Consider the following 17,701-nt stretch of genomic DNA (forward strand, 5'->3'; position numbering starts at 1 on the left):
CCATGTTTTTTAAATTAATCATACCACAATTTAAACATTTATTTAGTCTGTATTTAATTACTCCAGTTCAATTGATACAAAAAACAATTTTGAAAGTAATCACCACAATGAACAGTGTCATTTATTAGTAAAAAACACATATGCACCAAATACATGAATTCAGACATTTCACAAACAAATGCCTATCAAGAAACAAAATAAATATTATTTTAAACAAAATGCAACATAAACTACATCTGACAGAGTTGACGGCACATGACGGTGTTGACACAAAACTGATGGTGGTGACAAACTAGTAAGTAAAAAGAAAACACTGAACTTGAAATGACATTTAAGAAGAATTAAATGCTGAAATGTTGTAGAATGTGAAGATATGAAGAAAAAATGTGAAATAACCATATTTAGATTTCAAGGAACATCTAAATTTTTGAGAATGTACCTTTGTCACTAAAGTCATCAACCAGGACGATTTTCAATCAAAATGTAAAAGATGAATACAAACAAAAATATACACGACAGAACTTTTTGAAATATATTGTGAACTAATTCATATCTTTCTAAATCGCTTAAAAGTCAGAATATTTAATCCCCAGGCAATAGACGTGTCACATATTCTCCTTCAATAAAATCCATAACAGCTGGTGAAATGCGGTATACACCCCTGGTGCTGCTTGTGCGGACTGGTGAGGATGGTTTTCTCAGCCTAACTAGGACATCCGAAAATGGCACAAAGCAGATATCCCGACGACCTTGTTTTTGCTTGAAGCTAAGAGTTGGTCCATGAGGATGAAAAAATTCCACTTGTACATCTTCGTGCTCTTTGTCAATTTGTAAGGCTTTAGCCAGCCACCATTTTCCATCATACATCACAACAAGCCAGTCTTCACTTTGGACATCACAAGGATCTATCAGGGTTGTTGTTCCTTTAGGTGTCTTGCTCGGCTCCTTCTCCATTTCCTCCATCAGCATTTCCAGAGGATTTTGAACTTTAGCAGTGGTTGAACTTTCATGGACATCTGGGTCCTGTGTTGTGTTGCCAAAAGAGTGAATGGTGGGACTGAAGCACTTGCAAATCTGTGGCTCTCCGCAAAAACATGAAAGGAACCTACAATGGATGACATTCCCCTGAGCTAGCACTTGGTGAATGTTTCTTGTTCCTGGAATTGATTTCAGGGTTTGCAGGAGGAGAGAGTCATAAGACTGAAAATCTTCATTTGTCACAAATTGCAGCTTGACACCACTTAAGCTGTTGGACACCTTGTCAAAGAATAATTTGCCATCTATGATATCCTGACCTCTCAGCACAATACTGTCAGCACATCTCTTCACCGTCGCCCCAATGCCATCTGGAGCGCCTTTGCCATGTGATGTTGGGAAGAAATTCCATGTAGCTTTCTCAAATCCCAGACGTTGCGGGACAACACAGAGGAGAAAGAAGTTCTTCTTATTTTTATATTGTTTGCTTGGACCATCAGACCAAAAGTGGATAGTGTTTATAGCCGGATATCTGATGTGAATATCTGTGAGGATTTGATCCATATAGGTCCATATGGCTGCAGCATCCTGACGCTTTGACTCCGAGATTGTGCAGAATCCTGCTTTTTGTTGCCCAGTGTAGAACATGCCTGTGTGAAGTGTGATCTGCGGGAGATTTTGTCCATAGTGACAGGATTGTACTTCTGAGCTGAATTTACATTTCCAGGCCTCAGAAAAGTCAACATGAACAATGGCTGTATTTTCATCACAATTTGCTATCATATTCCGATACTCCTTGGTTTGATTTCGAACCAAGTGGACATGAGTGGTTGTCTCATTTTTTAATTTGTCTTGGTAGAGACACATAAGCTCTGACAAGGTGCCAGTGTATTCCTGCAGTTTGGTGTGAAAGTGAGTTCCAACTTCTGTTTGCTCCGCTACGCGTTTCCACTGTGACCATTTTACTGGTGTTGTCCCTTTTTCTGGAGAAAGACTTGAGCATTTGTTTAAACAGCGGGAGCAAGCACGCAAAAGACAAGACTCACTTGCTGGAGAACAACAGATAAGTTTGAAACTCTCTTCAAGGTTGCTGGTTGCCACAGCATTGAATGATTTCAAGACCTCAAGCATCAACATGGCATTCTCATGGTACTGACACAGACAGGTTTTTCGATCTGAGGCTCTGATAGGTGTGATGTGGAAAGGACGCAAGGCACAGAATGATGAGTAACTAAGCTTAATATTTGGGTTTTGTTGAAGAAATACACCATGAAGGTTTTGCATAGTATTAGTTAGAATCATTCTTTGACGTTTTACTTTATTTCTGGTGATGGTGTCTTGCTTGTCAGTCGTCACCCTTGAATTGTTTTCCAAAAACATGTGCACACTGCGGGAGATGCGCTGGAGAAAGCTAGGCTTCCTTTGTTTTTGCATTTTTTCTCTCAGTGTTTTGTAAGTCAAGCCAAACTCATGAACCCGATGAAGTAGCCGATATTTCTTGAGAATTCTACCAGACAAAGAAAGTTGTGCGTGCTTTGCTACAAGTTTGCTTCTTCTGGGAATATGATGGGCATTGCTTTTCAACTCTGCAGTCAAGGCATGGTGGAAAACTAATGATCTTTTGATTAATGGATTCCTTAGTTTGCTCCCTTGAAGCATCTTTTCGGTCTTAGTCTGAGGTGAGTCTTTTGTTTTTTTCTTTTTACGTCTGTTTTTTTCTTTTATGCGTACAAGTCGCTTTTTTAGAGTGCTTCTCTCTTTTGATAACTTGTGAATTTTGTCTTTTAGTTCTTTGACCTGTCTTGAATGCCTTTTCCTCATTTTAGATCTTTCCCTTTCCCCTGCTGCCCGCTGCCTAGTGCTCCTTGGTTCTTCAAAATTTAAATCTACAGGACTCTGCGGTGGGGTATCTACACTTTTCTGGCCTTCCTTTGCTCTGTTTCTGCGTTCTCTTGCCTCCTTTTGTTTTTGCTTCCAAAGTCTTCTCTTATGTCTCTTATCTCTTTCACCCAGACTATTGATATGTTTTATTTTTCCCTCTTCCACTCTCTGTCTCCATCTTTTCCTTTCCTTTCTTAAAAACTCTTCCTTCAGCTCAGGCTGGCTATTTATTTTTTCTCTCCTTCTTTTCTGATACTCCCTGTTCCTTCTCTTGCGCTCCTCCACTGACAGCTTTTCTCTGGCCATTGTAGCCTGAAATATAGGCAATTATCATCAGTACACTGCTTGTCATGGGATAAACATACCCTTCCCTTACAAAATAAACTACATCTTATTAATTTTAAAGGACTAATAAAATTGTATTAAATTTAAACCATTAAACTTTACAAGTTGCTGAAAATAATCAGAAACATTTTTAAAAAGAAATACATGATGAATGTGAAGTGCTGTCAATTATGTAAAATACAGTAAAATGAATTAACTGCACACTTAAGTGACATTTGTCAACACCATCACTAAGAGAGTCAACACCGTCAGTTAAAAAATCTGATGGAGTTGACATCTGACGGAGTTGACAAAACGCCATGCTAACTTCATTTATATGATGATATTCTGAAGGAGGCCATATTGTAGCTCATCAGTTCTTTTAAATCCTTAAAATATACTAAAATTAAGCATTTATTTAACAAAATTTCATCAAAATTTTGAAAAATGTTACTTATGGTGTTGACACTTTATGGTTGTGACAAACAACTTAGGAATAAAAAAGAAGAAAAAACAAAAGGATAATATAAGCTAACCAGAGCTGCTTATCCCCCCAAGCACAGGAAGAGAAAGGAAGTGGTCATGGGGTCCTCAGAATTTCTGGTGCCCTTCAATAATGCCTGATTTTTTTCACATTCTTTCTATGTCTGACGGTGTTGACAAAAACTGAGGACACAATTTCAATTGAATTTGAAAATACATTAAATGACTTTTAATTGCATTCATTGATAGTTATGAAGTTAGTTGTTTGAATACTTATAAAATAATATATTATGACAACTAAATATAATTATTTTAGTTCTTTTAAACTATGATAATGTATTGAGTTCTACACCAGGACAAGGGCTTTTACAGACACCATTCACCTACTACAATGTTTAAAATAAAAAAATATTCAGCAAACACCAGGAAAACATACATTGTTGTGCTCAGATGACCCAGGTTAGTTTAGTCAGATATTTAAAAAATATATATTTGGTGTATATTTTATTCAAATTTTGTACTTTATCCATGGGACCTGTTTTGTCCCTATTCTCAAGAATCACTGTGAGCTGCTTGATGAGTTTAAATTCGAGGTTGTAAGCCAACTGTCATTGTCTGTTGTTCTTGGAAAAGTGCTGTTGCTTGTACTTTTGGAAGCCTAGTTCATCAGAGATCACATTTATTATTTATTTTGTTGATTGTCTTTCAAAAATAAGAATTATAGAGGAAAACTTACCATGTGAGTTGTTTGTGCAAAAGAACTGCTGAAGGTGCTGATATTGGGGCTTGTTTCTTGACTTTCTGACTGTGCAATCCCCATTGAAATGCTGTTGTTTGTTGGTGATGATGTCTAGTGTATAAAACGAGTTATTAATTTTGATGTGTGTAATATTTCTTAGTTTTCAACATAAAATAGAAATCACCTTACCAAATATTTTTGTGACACAGAACTTGTTGAATCACTGAAATTGGAGGTTGTAAACAACTGATCTGCATTTGTTGTTCCTAGTGAAGTTCTTTCATTTGAAGGTGGTGACGCCTAGGTCATAAAAGATTAAAGTAAGTTTTTTTGATTGAAACAATAATTGTTTTTGAAGAAAAACAATTGCACATATCATCTTATCAAAATAACTTATGAGAAACAGAACTGTTTGAGTTTGAAGTTGTAAGCAAAATATTTTGACTTGCACTCACCGATGATGTGGTGTCATTTGTACGATTGGAAGCCTTGTTCATAAAAGAGCAACCTCAGTTTGATGTGTGAATTATTGTCTTTCAGAAATAAAAATCATAGAGATCAATTTACCTCATTACTTGTTGGAGAAACGGATTTGCTGGAGGTGCTGATATTTTGGCCTGTAAAACCATGTTGGTCTGTTGCAGTTGTTGAAGTGCTTTCAGGTGGCAACGTCTAGTTCATAATAGATTTTTTAAATTTTTCATGTGTGAAACATTAGTTATTTACCAAACATGAAAAGTAGAAAAACCACTTTACCAAGTAACTTGTTTGAGAAACAGAACTACTGGAGCTGTTGAAAGTTGGGCTTGTAGACAAACCATTTTTGTCTATATTCCCTGATGAATTGATGCTGTTTGTACTTTCTGAAGCCTAGTTCACAAAAAATTGTATTTTCAAGTTTATGAAATACTAATTTTGTACCAAACAAGAAAAATATGGAAATCGCCTTACCAGATAACCTGTTTGAAGACCAGAACTGCTAGAGCTACTGAAAGTCGGGCTTGTAGACAAACCATTGTGGTCTGAAGTCTCTGATGAAGTGATGTTTTCTGACATTTTTGAAGCCTGGTTCATAAAAGAGTATGTTTAAAATTGATTTGTGAAGTATTAATTGTCTTTCAAAATAAGAGTTACATAGATTCTTATACCTCATTACTTGTTTGAGAATCGGAACTGCTGGAGGTGTTGAATTTTGGGGTTGTAAACAAAGTTTCTTGGTCTGTTGCACCTGATGAAGTGCTTTCATTTGTAGGTTGTGACGTCTAGTTCAGAAAAGATTGTTTAAATTTGTAATGTGAAACTTTAGTTGTCCAGCAAACATGAATAGTACTCATATGACCTTACCAAATAACTTTTTTGAGAAACTGAGCTGCTTGATGAGTTTAAATTCGAGGTTGTAAGCCAACTGTCATTGTCTATTGTTCTTGGAAAAGTGCTGTTGCTTGTACTTTTGGAAGCCTAGTTCATCAGAGATCACATTTATTATTTATTTTGTTGATTGTCTTTCAAAAATAAGAATTATAGAGGAAAACTTACCATGTGAGTTGTTTGTGCAAAAGAACTGCTGAAGGTGCTGATATTGGGGCTTGTTTCTTGACTTTCTGACTGTGCAATCCCCATTGAAATGCTGTTGTTTGTTGGTGATGATGTCTAGTGTATAAAACGAGTTATTAATTTTGATGTGTGTAATATTTCTTAGTTTTCAACATAAAATAGAAATCACCTTACCAAATATTTTTGTAACACAGAACTTGTTGAGTCACTGAAATTGGAGGTTGTAAACAATTGATCTGCATTTGTTGTTCCTGATGAAGTGCTTTCATTTGAAGGTGGTGACGCCTAGGTCATAAAAGATTAAAGTAAGTTTTTTTGATTGAAACAATAATTGTTTTTGAAGAAAAACAATTGCACATATCATCTTATCAAAATAACTTATGAGAAACAGAACTGTTTGAGTTTAAGTTGTAAGCAAAATATTTTGACTTGCACTCACCGATGATGTGGTGTCATTTGTACGATTGGAAGCCTTGTTCATAAAAGAGCAACCTCAGTTTGATGTGTGAATTATTGTCTTTCAGAAATAAAAATCATAGAGATCAATTTACCTCATTACTTGTTGGAGAAACGGATTTGCTGGAGGTGCTGATATTTTGGCCTGTAAAACCATGTTGGTCTGTTGCAGTTGTTGAAGTGCTTTCAGGTGGCAACGTCTAGTTCATAATAGATTATTTAAATTTTTCACGTGTGAAACATTAGTTATTTACCAAACATGAAAAGTAGAAAAAACACTTTACCAAGTAACTTGTTTGAGAAACAGAACTACTGGAGCTGTTGAAAGTTGGGCTTGTAGACAAACCATTTTTGTCTATGTTCCCTGATGAATTGATGCTGTTTGTACTTTCTGAAGCCTAGTTCACAAAAGATTGTTTTTTCAAGTTTATGAAATACTAATTTTGTACCAAACAAGAAAATTATGGAAATCGCCTTACCAAATAACCTGTTTGAAGACCAGAACTGCTAGAGCTACTGAAAGTCGGGCTTGTAGACAAACCATTGTGGTCTGAAGTCTCTGATGAAGTGATGTTTTTTGACATTTTTGAAGCCTGGTTCAAAAAAGAGTATGTTTGCGTTTGATTTGTGAAGTATTAATTGCCTTTCAAAATAAGAGTTACATAGATTCTTATACCTCATTACTTGTTTGAGAATCGGAACTGCTGGAGGTGTTGAATTTTGGGGTTGTAAACAAAGTTTCTTGGTCTGTTGCACCTGATGAAGTGCTTTCATTTGTAGGTTGTGACGTCTAGTTCAGAAAAGATTGTTTAAATTTGTAATGTGAAACTTTAGTTGTCCAGCAAACATGAATAGTACTCATATGACCTTACCAAATAACTTTTTTGAGAAACTGAGCTGCTTGATGAGTTTAAATTCGAGGTTGTAAGCCAACTGTCATTGTCTATTGTTCTTGGAAAAGTGCTGTTGCTTGTACTTTTGGAAGCCTAGTTCATCAGAGATCACATTTATTATTTATTTTGTTGATTGTCTTTCAAAAATAAGAATTATAGAGGAAAACTTACCATGTGAGTTGTTTGTGCAAAAGAACTGCTGAAGGTGCTGATATTGGGGCTTGTTTCTTGACTTTCTGACTGTGCAATCCCCATTGAAATGCTGTTGTTTGTTGGTGATGATGTCTAGTGTATAAAACGAGTTATTAATTTTGATGTGTGTAATATTTCTTAGTTTTCAACATAAAATAGAAATCACCTTACCAAATATTTTTGTGACACAGAACTTGTTGAATCACTGAAATTGGAGGTTGTAAACAACTGATCTGCATTTGTTGTTCCTAGTGAAGTTCTTTCATTTGAAGGTGGTGACGCCTAGGTCATAAAAGATTAAAGTAAGTTTTTTTGATTGAAACAATAATTGTTTTTGAAGAAAAACAATTGCACATATCATCTTATCAAAATAACTTATGAGAAACAGAACTGTTTGAGTTTGAAGTTGTAAGCAAAATATTTTGACTTGCACTCACCGATGATGTGGTGTCATTTGTACGATTGGAAGCCTTGTTCATAAAAGAGCAACCTCAGTTTGATGTGTGAATTATTGTCTTTCAGAAATAAAAATCATAGAGATCAATTTACCTCATTACTTGTTGGAGAAACGGATTTGATGGAGGTGCTGATATTTTGGCCTGTAAAACCATATTGGTCTGTTGCAGTTGTTGAAGTGCTTTCAGGTGGCAACGTCTAGTTCATAATAGATTTTTTAAATTTTTCATGTGTGAAACATTAGTTATTTACCAAACATGAAAAGTAGAAAAAACACTTTACCAAGTAACTTGTTTGAGAAACAGAACTACTGGAGCTGTTGAAAGTTGGGCTTGTAGACAAACCATTTTTGTCTATATTCCCTGATGAATTGATGCTGTTTGTACTTTCTGAAGCCTAGTTCACAAAAAATTGTATTTTCAAGTTTATGAAATACTAATTTTGTACCAAACAAGAAAAATATGGAAATCGCCTTACCAGATAACCTGTTTGAAGACCAGAACTGCTAGAGCTACTGAAAGTCGGGCTTGTAGACAAACCATTGTGGTCTGAAGTCTCTGATGAAGTGATGTTTTCTGACATTTTTGAAGCCTGGTTCATAAAAGAGTATGTTTAAAATTGATTTGTGAAGTATTAATTGTCTTTCAAAATAAGAGTTACATAGATTCTTATACCTCATTACTTGTTTGAGAATCGGAACTGCTGGAGGTGTTGAATTTTGGGGTTGTAAACAAAGTTTCTTGGTCTGTTGCACCTGATGAAGTGCTTTCATTTGTAGGTTGTGACGTCTAGTTCAGAAAAGATTGTTTAAATTTGTAATGTGAAACTTTAGTTGTCCAGCAAACATGAATAGTACTCATATGACCTTACCAAATAACTTTTTTGAGAAACTGAGCTGCTTGATGAGTTTAAATTCGAGGTTGTAAGCCAACTGTCATTGTCTATTGTTCTTGGAAAAGTGCTGTTGCTTGTACTTTTGGAAGCCTAGTTCATCAGAGATCACATTTATTATTTATTTTGTTGATTGTCTTTCAAAAATAAGAATCATAGAGGAAAACTTACCATGTGAGTTGTTTGTGCAAAAGAACTGCTGAAGGTGCTGATATTGGGGCTTGTTTCTTGACTTTCTGACTGTGCAATCCCCATTGAAATGCTGTTGTTTGTAGGTGATGATGTCTAGTGTATAAAACGAGTTATTAATTTTGATGTGTGTAATATTTCTTAGTTTTCAACATAAAATAGAAATCACCTTACCAACTATTTATGAGACACAAAACTTCTTGGCACACTGAAATTTGAGGTTCTAAACATACTATTTCTGTGTTGTTTCTCATGAAATGCTATCATTTAAATGTAATGATGTCTACTTTATAAAAAAAATTAAATTTTTCATGTGTGAATCATTAATTGTCTTTGAAAACATTAAAATTCTTGACATCTTCTTACCAAATACATTTTTTAAGAAACAGAAATCGTTGAGTTCCTGAAATTTGAAATTGTAAACAAAGTCTTATGGGTTGAACTCCCTGATGAAGTGGTGTTGTTTGTATGAATGAAAGCCTAGTTCATAAAAGATTGTATTTAGTTTTGATTTGTGAAGTATTGTCTTTCAAAAATAAAAATTACAGAGGCTAACTTATCAAATTTCTTGTTGTAAAAACAGATCTGTTTGAATTGCTGAAATTTAGGATTGTTTGTGGTCTTTCTGTCTGTACAGTCCCTGTTGAAGTGCTGTTGTCTCTAGGTGTCAATGTCTAGTGTATAAAAGATCTTATTCATCTTTTTTATTGGTTAATTATTACCTGTATCTTCCAAACATAACAGTTTCAGAGATCAGCCTAAATAAATTACTTGTTGGAGAAAAATAACTGCTCAAGTGGCTGAAAGTTGTTCTTGCAAATAAACTTTCTGTCTCCGCGTTCCCTGATGGATAGCTGTCATTTGTAGTTTTATAAGCCTCGTTCATAAAGATTGTATTTATACTTAATTTGTGAAATTTTAGTAATTTTTCTCAATATTAAAATGACAGAGGTTGATGTACCAAATAACTTAAAAATAAAATAAAAGTCTAGGTTGTAAACAAACTATTTTGTCCTGTAGTTCCTGATGAAATGCAGTTGTCGTAGATGATTGACTATAAAAGATTGTAGAAATGCACCAATATAAGAATTTGAGCCAATATTCGATACAACTATTGTTGGTATTGCTGATAATTAATATTTATTGATATTAGATATATTATGTGTATTTTAGTCCCATTTCGACACCTTGAAAACACGACCACAATGTTTACCTCACCATTGTTCTCTACTTCAGCATAACTTTCCACAATCCTTCGCTCCATCACTATCCCTTGACCAAAGGAATACCACATAACTAACCTCCTCCATTCCAGAAACATATGGAAACAAGTTGGAAATGAATATCAGTTATTGATATTGTTCCAGTTTTATACCACTATGTTTAAAAATAACGAATATCAGTCAATGCTGATGTTAATACAGTTATACCATGCACCCCTACCATATTGTATTTGTTTTTGATCTGTGAAATATTAGTTCTTTCAAAAATAAAAATGATCAGAATCTTACCATATCACTGATTTGAGAAACTGAACTGCTTGAGGTGCTGAAATTTGAGGTTGTGTTAGCACTTTCTGGTTGTGTAGTCCCTGATGAAGTGCTATTGTTTGTAGGTGGTAATATCTAAGTATAAAAGTTTTTCTATACTTATACTTTGATGTGTGAAATACTAGTTCTTTCAAAAATAAAAATTATCAAAATCTTTCCATATCACTTGTTTGAGAAACTGAACTTCTTGAGGTGCTGAAATTTGAGGTTGTGTTAGAACTTTCCGGTTGTGCAATTCCTGATGAAGTGCTATTGTTTGTAGGTGGTAATGTCTAGACTGTAGAGCAGGGGTGGGCACTCCTGGTCCTCGAGGGCCGGTGTCCTGCAACTTTTAGATGCATCTCTACTTCAACACACCTGAGTCAAATAATGAAGTCGTTAGCAGGACTCTGGAGAACTTGACTGCACTTAGGAGGTGATTCAGCTGTTGGATTCAGGTGTGTTGGACCAGGGAGACATCTAAGAGTTGCAGGACACCGGCCCTCGAGGACCAGGATTGCCCACCCCTGCTCTAGAGTATAAAAAATTTTTTATACTTATTTTTAAAAATAATTTTATGTGTGAAATACTAGTTGTCTTCTAGAAATAAAAATGACCAAGGTCATCTTACCACATTAGTTGTTAGAGAAACCAAATTGCTTATGGTGCTCCAAGATGCAGTAGTAGTTTCCTTGTTGTTTCGACAAGATTTGATCCTGAATCTTGGCCATGTATCTATTTATATGAAAACATTAATAAATGTTTCTAGTAAACATTTATCAAAGGCTTACTAGAGAATTCTTCAAAGGCATTGATATAAAATACCTTCACATAACGGTTTCTCAGATGTTGAATTTCCAAACAGCTGATCCAGGCCAAGTCTAATGGTCGGTCCACCTTAAAAATGCAAGAAAAAATAAAGTTATAAACTTTACAAAATACAGTATATGTAAAGTAACTTTGCATGCAAATGTACATGAAGAGAAAGTGCCTTGCATATAAGTCTTCATACCCCTTGAAAATTCTCTCTCTTCAGACCCAAATGTAAGTTTACTGGGTTGTTAAAGTGGACAAAAATGATGTGTGGTTTATAAACTTGATAAATAATGAAATCCAAAGTGCTGTTTGCACATGCATCCCCCTTCACTATAATATTCTTAAATAAAGTCCTGTACAGTTCAAATGGCTTTACTGTCATGAAATGGTGCGGCGTTGGTGGTGAGGCAGAGGCAGCAGACCCAGGTATGAAGAATATGAAGATTTAATGAAGAAAACCAGGCAAAACTACGAACAGCAGGCACATGGAAACACTGACGACACAGAAGCTAACATTGACGAGGACCCGACGAGGAACAAGGAACACAGGTGGAGTTAAATACACGGGAGGGTAATCACAGAACGAGACACACCTGGGAACAATCAAGGGGAGGACAGGACAACGAAGAGACTTAAGGACACAGAGAACTCTAAATAAACACAGAAAACACAGAACCTGACAGTACCCCCCCCTCAAGGGCGGCTACCAGACGCCCACAAAAAAAAAACACAACAAGGGGGGGCGGAGGGGCGCTGGACGGGGGGCCAGAGTCCAGAAAAACAAAAAACAACCCACCATCGTGGGCGGAAACACAAGAAGGGCCAAGAGTCCATAAACAAACAAAAAACTACCCACAGGGTGGGCGGAGGCAAAGGAGGCGGGAACCACGGAGGTGGTCTGGCGGTCGTCCGCGGCGGCGGGAACCACGGAGGCGGTCCGGCGGCCGTCCGCGGCGCTGGAGGCGGGAACCCCGGAGGCGGGAACCACGGAGGCGGTCCGGCGGCCGTCCGCGGCGCTGGGGGCGGGAACCACGGAGGCGGTCCGGCGGCCGTCCGCGACGCTGGGGGCGGGAACCCCGGAGGAGGTCCGGCGGCCGTCCGCGGCGCTGGAGGTGGCGACGAGGGGCTCCGGGGGCCGCCCACAGACGGCGACGACGAGCCCCCCGAGGCAGGGTCTCTGGTGGAGAACAGGGGGTCTCAGTTGGAACACAGGGGATCTGGGTCTCGGGAGGAACAGATAGGGACTGGGTCTCGGTCGGAGCGCAGGGGGTCTCGGTTGGAGCGCAGGGGGTCTCGGTCGGAGCACAGGGGGTCTCGGTCGGAACACTGGGGGTCTCGGTCTCGGGTGGAACACTGGGGGTCTCGGTCTCGGGTGGAACGCAGAGGGTCTCGGTCTCGGGTGGAATGCAGAGGGTCAGGGTCTCGGGTGGAACGCAGAGGGTCAGGGTCTCGGGAGGAACGCAGAGGGCCAGGGTCTCAGGAGGAACGCAGAGGGTCAGAGTCGGAACGCTGGGAGTCTCGGAAGGAACACTGGGAGTCTCGGAAGGAACACTGGGAGTCTCGGAAGGAACGCCGGCTGGAACGCCGGCTGATTCGGCCTCTGGTGCGCCGGCTGGAACGCCGGCTGATTCGGCCTCCGGTGCGCCGGCTGGAACGCCGGCTGATTCGGCCTCGGGTGCGCCGGAGCGAAGCCTTGGAACCGGCTGCGGAGGCGAGCCGCAGCGAAGCCTTGGAACCGGCTGCGGAGGCCAGCCGCAGCGAAGCCTTGGAACCGGCTGCGGGGGCGAGCCGCAGCGAAGCCTTGGAACCGGCTGCGGAGGCCAGCCGCAGCGAAGCCTTGGAACCGGCTGCGGGGGCGAGCCGCAGCGAAGCCTTGGAACCGGCTGCGGGGGCGAGCCGCAGCGAAGCCTTGGAACCGGCTGCGGAGGCGAGCCGCAGCGAAGCCTTGGAACCGGCTGCGGAGGCCAGCCGCAGCGAAGCCTTGGAACCGGCTGCGGGGGCGAGCCGCAGCGAAGCCTTGGAACCGGCTGCGGGGGCGAGCCGCAGCGAAGCCTTGGAACCGGCTGCGGGGGCGAGCCGCAGCGAAGCCTTGGAACCGGCTGCGGAGGCGAGCCGCAGCGAAGCCTTGGAACCGGCTGCGGAGGCCAGCCGCAGCGAAGCCTTGGAACCGGCTGCGGGGGCGAGCCGCAGCGAAGCCTTGGAACCGGCTGCGGGGGCGAGCCGCAGCGAAGCCTTGGAACCGGCTGCGGAGGCGAGCCGCAGCGAAGCCTGGGAACCGGCTGCGGAGGCGAGCCGGAGCGAAGCCTTGGGACCGGCTGCGGCTCCGGAAGGCGACGAGGGGCCGGGTGCACCGGCGGCTCACGTCGCTGTCTCCGAGCGGGCAGCGGAGGTGGCGGCTCAGGAAAGTGACGAGGGGCCGGATCTGCCGGCGGCTCACGTCGCCGTCTGTGAGCTGGTAGCGGAGGTGGCGGCTCAGGAAAGTGACGAGGGGCCGGATCTGCCGGCGGCTCACGTCGCCGTCTGTGAGCTGGTAGCGGAGGTGGCGGCTCAGGAAAGTGACGAGGGGCCGGATCTGCCGGCGGCTCACGTCGCCGTCTGTGAGCTGGTCGCGGAGGTGGCGGTTCAGGAAAGCGACGAGGGGCCGGATCTGCCGGCGGCTCACGTCGCTGACCTCCCGGACGGAGGAATCGACGGGGGCCGTATCCGGGGGGTGCCAACACCAGTCTCGTCCCCCGGAAAAGCTCCCGCTGCAAGTCGGCGAGAGCCTCCGCCAGCTCCCTGTCCTCCCTGCCGGACCTCCGCCACGGGCCGCTCTGCCGTTTAGGCGGTAACCTCACTCCAGCTGGGTCCATCATAGTAGCCTCACCTTTCGGTCTGGTCGGGTCCTTCTGTCATGAAACGATGCGGCGTTGGTGGTGAGGCAGAGGCAGCAGACCCAGGTATGAAGAATATGAAGATTTAATGAAGAAAACCAGGCAAAACTACGAACAGCAGGCACATGGAAACACTGACGACACAGAAGCTAACATTGACGAGGACCCGACGAGGAACAAGGAACACAGGTGGAGTTAAATACACGGGAGGGTAATCACAGAACGAGACACACCTGGGAACAATCAAGGGGAGGACAGGACAACGAAGAGACTTAAGGACACAGAGAACTCTAAATACACACAGAAAACACAGAACCTGACATTTACCTAATTAGTAAAAAGTGTCCACCCATGTATCTTAGCATAAATCCAATTGTTATGTGAAGGCCTCAGAAAAACAAAAATGCTGATGGACAAACTTCTTCTCAGAGACCATAGAACAAAGCAGATAGACAGGTCAAAGTAAAAGTAGCAGAGAAGTTTAAAAGCATTATTAAGTCTAAAATAGAACCTCAGACTTTGAAAATTTCACAGAGCATTGTTCAGCGATGTTATGTCATGTGAAGATATAGTATGGCACAGCTAAAAAAATGAAGATTTTAACAATAGCAAAAGTGCAGGGAGACCAGGATTCAAAAATATTTAAGTTCTTTTATTGAGGAAAACAATGCAACCATCTGTAAAGTATTCTAATCTGTAAAGTTGTGGTAAGAATGCGACTTTAAGAATGCCTTCTTAAATTCGTGGTAAGAATGCAACCTCTGGGACAGAGGTTCACCTTTCAGCAGAACAACAGCCCTAAACATGGAATCAAGGTCCGATCATATTCATATGTAGGAATATACTGATCAAAATCCAGAATGCAATTTTTTTCACTATAATTGCAGTCAAAGCAGACTTTTTAAATTTTTGTTTAAATAAAATTGAAAACCGCATCACTTTATTCCAACAGTTGTATACTTCCTGTGGCTTACCACACAAAATCTCAGTAAAATACAATTTTAATTTGCAGCTTAGTAAAATAGAAAAGGTTTATGGTGGTAACAAACATTTTTGATAGTTCAAGGGGTATGGATACTTCAAGCATTGTTTGTGCCAAATCTGTGTTCGTAACTTTACCCATTTTTAAGCAGTTGTGAATGTTCAGCATTAAACCTGAAACAAAGTATAAGAAAGACCCTTTGCATAAAGAGAGAACATTGACATTGAAAACAGCAAAGACATGTAATTATTTTCAAGGGACACTCTCCCTGCTTTAGTTCAAAAAGAACTTCATAAACAGTACCTTTTGAGTTGTAGAACGTTGATGGCATACATGAAAAATTATATGTTGGATTCTGTAACACAACAACATCTTGGTTGCGTAATGCTGCTTCACTCAGCGTTAGTCTGTAACAATCACCAGCCAAACTTATTTTGGGACTGCAGTCGAAATCTTTACTTAAACAACAACCTGAAAATACAATAACATATCTGTCAGCAATGCTGTGCCTGCTAATTGCTGACCAGAAACTGAATTAGGTTTATCCAGTTAAAATGGATTGGCTCAAGTTGATAACTCGCCACCACGACATTCTGGTATATACAAATACATATCTACAGCTTCTCAACTTGTATTATTGTACTGTATTAAAGCCGGGCTGATGACACTAGAGTTTAGTTTAATGCAAGGGGACAAGCAATCTCCAGTTCCTAAATTCAAAGTTGGCACTGTAAAACCATCATCAACTAGTTCTCAAAAAACGTTATCTCAATTCATGAAGACATTCAACAACATGGACAGACACAAACACTTATTTAAGAAGATGGATACATTCATGATCACATTGAAGAAAATAATAATATTCGGCTACTGCACCTGTATTATTTTGCTGGAGGTTGAAACACAGCCTATTTCCATTCTCATTTATATAGACAGCATCTGCAATATAGAAAAATACCAAGTGCAAAACATTTAATTTGGTTTTTCACCGTAACTGTTCTTGTAAACACTATTGTCACTGTAAATCCAAGCTCACCTGTTGGGAAAGTAGTATTGAGCGTAATATTTTGAGGAGAAATAAACAGTATGTTTTTCATCCTGGTTCCTGTATTGGTGCCTGCAAAGAAACAACACTTAAAAACATAGTACCAAATACTTTTTAATTAGTAATTAATTAAACTTTTTAATTAATTAGTAATTAAAAAGTATCTGTTGAAAGAAAATAATTGTAAATGTAAAAAAATTATATGATCTCAATTCAACTTTTATTACTTACATGAAGCTTCACAAAAATAGTCCTGGAGCAAAGTTGCATAAAGTAGAGAAAGTTTCACAACAGCAAACATCCATCGAGTGTTTACAGCCAACTCTGTCATAATTCAAAGTAAGTAGGCAAGATTGCATTAACAAATAACTTGACTACAGCTTGACTTTATATATTTTAAGTCCCACTTAAGTGTGTAGCTGCTTCTGCGACATGGCTTAGATCAAATATGGATTGTCTGGCGTTATCAAAACAGAAACCTGTTGTGGCATCATTGCCATTCAGTCTGTTTTAATTTGCAAATTTAAGCATGACTACAGAGTGTCTGTTGTCTGTTTTTGGGTTTTTTTTTGTGTCTCGCAGATGCCAGGATTGCAATGCAAATGTTTTGGATCCATCATCAAGGACCTCATTTCATTTCTTTTATCCTAGGATCCGCCTCTAACAAATCCAGTTTTTCTATTGCACATAATTGTTTGTAGTGCTGCTTATGTTCCTTATCTGTTCCTTGTCATAGTAAAATAAGCTTTTTTAAAAGAAATAGATTTCCACAGTAGACAGGTCTATACTCTATGTAAATTTGCACTGGGGTTGTGATGGAGCATTAATAAATCTAGCAGAAAAAGACATTGCTTTGATGGTTGCACAATGGTCACTTAAATTGTTTTTATTGCATTGTACCAATCTGCATATATATTAAAGCCAACCATGCCATAAATACTTTGGAAGTTGTCGTACCGCAAGAGAAGTTTGTATAAGCTCTTTTTTCTTACCACAAACATGTACATTTTATGGAAGTGGTCTCTAAATTGATTAAGCTTGAATTGCCATCCAATCTTTCTATCCTTGGGCTTTAATAGGTGGCCTTATTTTTATATTAAAATAAAAGCATTGTTCACATCCTTGCACTGGCAATAAATATAATTGCATTACCCATTCATCATTTATTCTGCTGATCTAGGAATCTGGCAGAACCCCCGTTTCTGTAGGGCACAAACATATTTTAAGATTTGAATATAAAGATTGGACTGCCAAAATATGCTGTTTTCTAAAAAACGATGTGATGAGTAATACAAGTCAAACATGTATTTTTTTAGCACATAGATGGCATTTTTTGTTTCATTTATATAATAATGCCATCTACCTTGCACATTATATTAAAAGTAATTGATCTCTAACAAATCCACTTGTTAGAGATCCATTT

The 17,701-nt window shown here is 39.6% G+C and overlaps 2 protein-coding genes and 2 long non-coding RNA genes across 41 annotated transcripts in view; 2 read left to right on the forward strand and 2 right to left on the reverse strand.

Annotated features, from left to right (window-relative positions):
- LOC116709098 (serine-rich adhesin for platelets-like) overlaps positions 1–16,750 on the reverse strand; it is a 40,417-nt gene extending 23,667 nt beyond the window's left edge. For 10 of the 36 annotated variants that reach the window (XM_032547434.1, XM_032547404.1, XM_032547432.1 and 7 more), the window contains exons 1-32: positions 16,510–16,747; positions 16,270–16,350; positions 16,110–16,172; positions 15,537–15,704; positions 15,371–15,406; positions 11,388–11,459; positions 11,194–11,297; positions 9,016–9,129; positions 8,824–8,937; positions 8,628–8,741; positions 8,431–8,544; positions 8,236–8,349; positions 8,047–8,151; positions 7,935–7,967; positions 7,669–7,779; positions 7,477–7,590; positions 7,285–7,398; positions 7,089–7,202; positions 6,892–7,005; positions 6,697–6,810; positions 6,508–6,612; positions 6,396–6,428; positions 6,131–6,241; positions 5,939–6,052; positions 5,747–5,860; positions 5,551–5,664; positions 5,354–5,467; positions 5,159–5,272; positions 4,970–5,074; positions 4,858–4,890; positions 4,592–4,702; positions 4,400–4,513 (exon numbers count right to left, since the gene is read on the reverse strand). In XM_032547434.1, coding sequence (XP_032403325.1) covers positions 4,400–4,513; positions 4,592–4,702; positions 4,858–4,890; positions 4,970–5,074; positions 5,159–5,272; positions 5,354–5,467; positions 5,551–5,664; positions 5,747–5,860; positions 5,939–6,052; positions 6,131–6,241; positions 6,396–6,428; positions 6,508–6,612; positions 6,697–6,810; positions 6,892–7,005; positions 7,089–7,202; positions 7,285–7,398; positions 7,477–7,590; positions 7,669–7,779; positions 7,935–7,967; positions 8,047–8,151; positions 8,236–8,349; positions 8,431–8,544; positions 8,628–8,741; positions 8,824–8,937; positions 9,016–9,129; positions 11,194–11,297; positions 11,388–11,459; positions 15,371–15,406; positions 15,537–15,704; positions 16,110–16,172; positions 16,270–16,350; positions 16,510–16,609 — 3,195 coding nt within the window. In that variant the 5' untranslated portion in view covers positions 16,610–16,747. Of the gene's footprint in view, positions 1–4,399; positions 4,514–4,591; positions 4,703–4,857; positions 4,891–4,969; positions 5,075–5,158; positions 5,273–5,353; positions 5,468–5,550; positions 5,665–5,746; positions 5,861–5,938; positions 6,053–6,130; positions 6,242–6,395; positions 6,429–6,507; positions 6,613–6,696; positions 6,811–6,891; positions 7,006–7,088; positions 7,203–7,284; positions 7,399–7,476; positions 7,591–7,668; positions 7,780–7,934; positions 7,968–8,046; positions 8,152–8,235; positions 8,350–8,430; positions 8,545–8,627; positions 8,742–8,823; positions 8,938–9,015; positions 9,130–11,193; positions 11,298–11,387; positions 11,460–15,370; positions 15,407–15,536; positions 15,705–16,109; positions 16,173–16,269; positions 16,351–16,509 lie in introns of all 36 variants that reach the window. The other 26 variants (XM_032547427.1, XM_032547422.1, XM_032547412.1 and 23 more) reach the window with 10 other exon arrangements.
- On the reverse strand, positions 30–4,223 carry LOC116709101 (uncharacterized). 3 transcript variants are annotated; one of them, XM_032547444.1, is made up of 4 exons: positions 3,717–4,223; positions 2,899–3,168; positions 1,587–1,592; positions 30–1,275 (listed from the first exon to the last, which is right to left on the reverse strand). In XM_032547444.1, exons 2-4 carry the CDS (start codon positions 3,160–3,162, stop codon positions 583–585), a joined length of 963 nt encoding a protein of 320 aa, XP_032403335.1. In that variant the 5' UTR covers positions 3,163–3,168; positions 3,717–4,223; the 3' UTR covers positions 30–582. The 3 variants fall into 3 exon arrangements, with proteins under 3 accessions (XP_032403335.1, XP_032403333.1, XP_032403334.1); XM_032547442.1 differs by lacking the exon at positions 3,717–4,223 and having other exon boundaries at positions 30–1,682; positions 2,921–3,694; XM_032547443.1 differs by lacking the exon at positions 3,717–4,223 and having other exon boundaries at positions 30–1,677; positions 2,916–3,694.
- Positions 5,159–5,665, forward strand: LOC116709102 (uncharacterized). The gene is made up of 2 exons (XR_004336817.1): positions 5,159–5,275; positions 5,357–5,665. It is a non-coding gene; the product is annotated as an uncharacterized LOC116709102 (long non-coding RNA).
- LOC116709103 (uncharacterized) lies at positions 8,236–8,742 on the forward strand. The gene is made up of 2 exons (XR_004336818.1): positions 8,236–8,352; positions 8,434–8,742. It is a non-coding gene; the product is annotated as an uncharacterized LOC116709103 (long non-coding RNA).
- Positions 16,751–17,701: the final 951 nt, after the last annotated feature.

The sequence above is a fragment of the Xiphophorus hellerii genome, chromosome 19, assembly GCF_003331165.1.
Source record: "Xiphophorus hellerii strain 12219 chromosome 19, Xiphophorus_hellerii-4.1, whole genome shotgun sequence".
NCBI classification, from domain to species: Eukaryota; Metazoa; Chordata; class Actinopteri; order Cyprinodontiformes; family Poeciliidae; genus Xiphophorus; species Xiphophorus hellerii.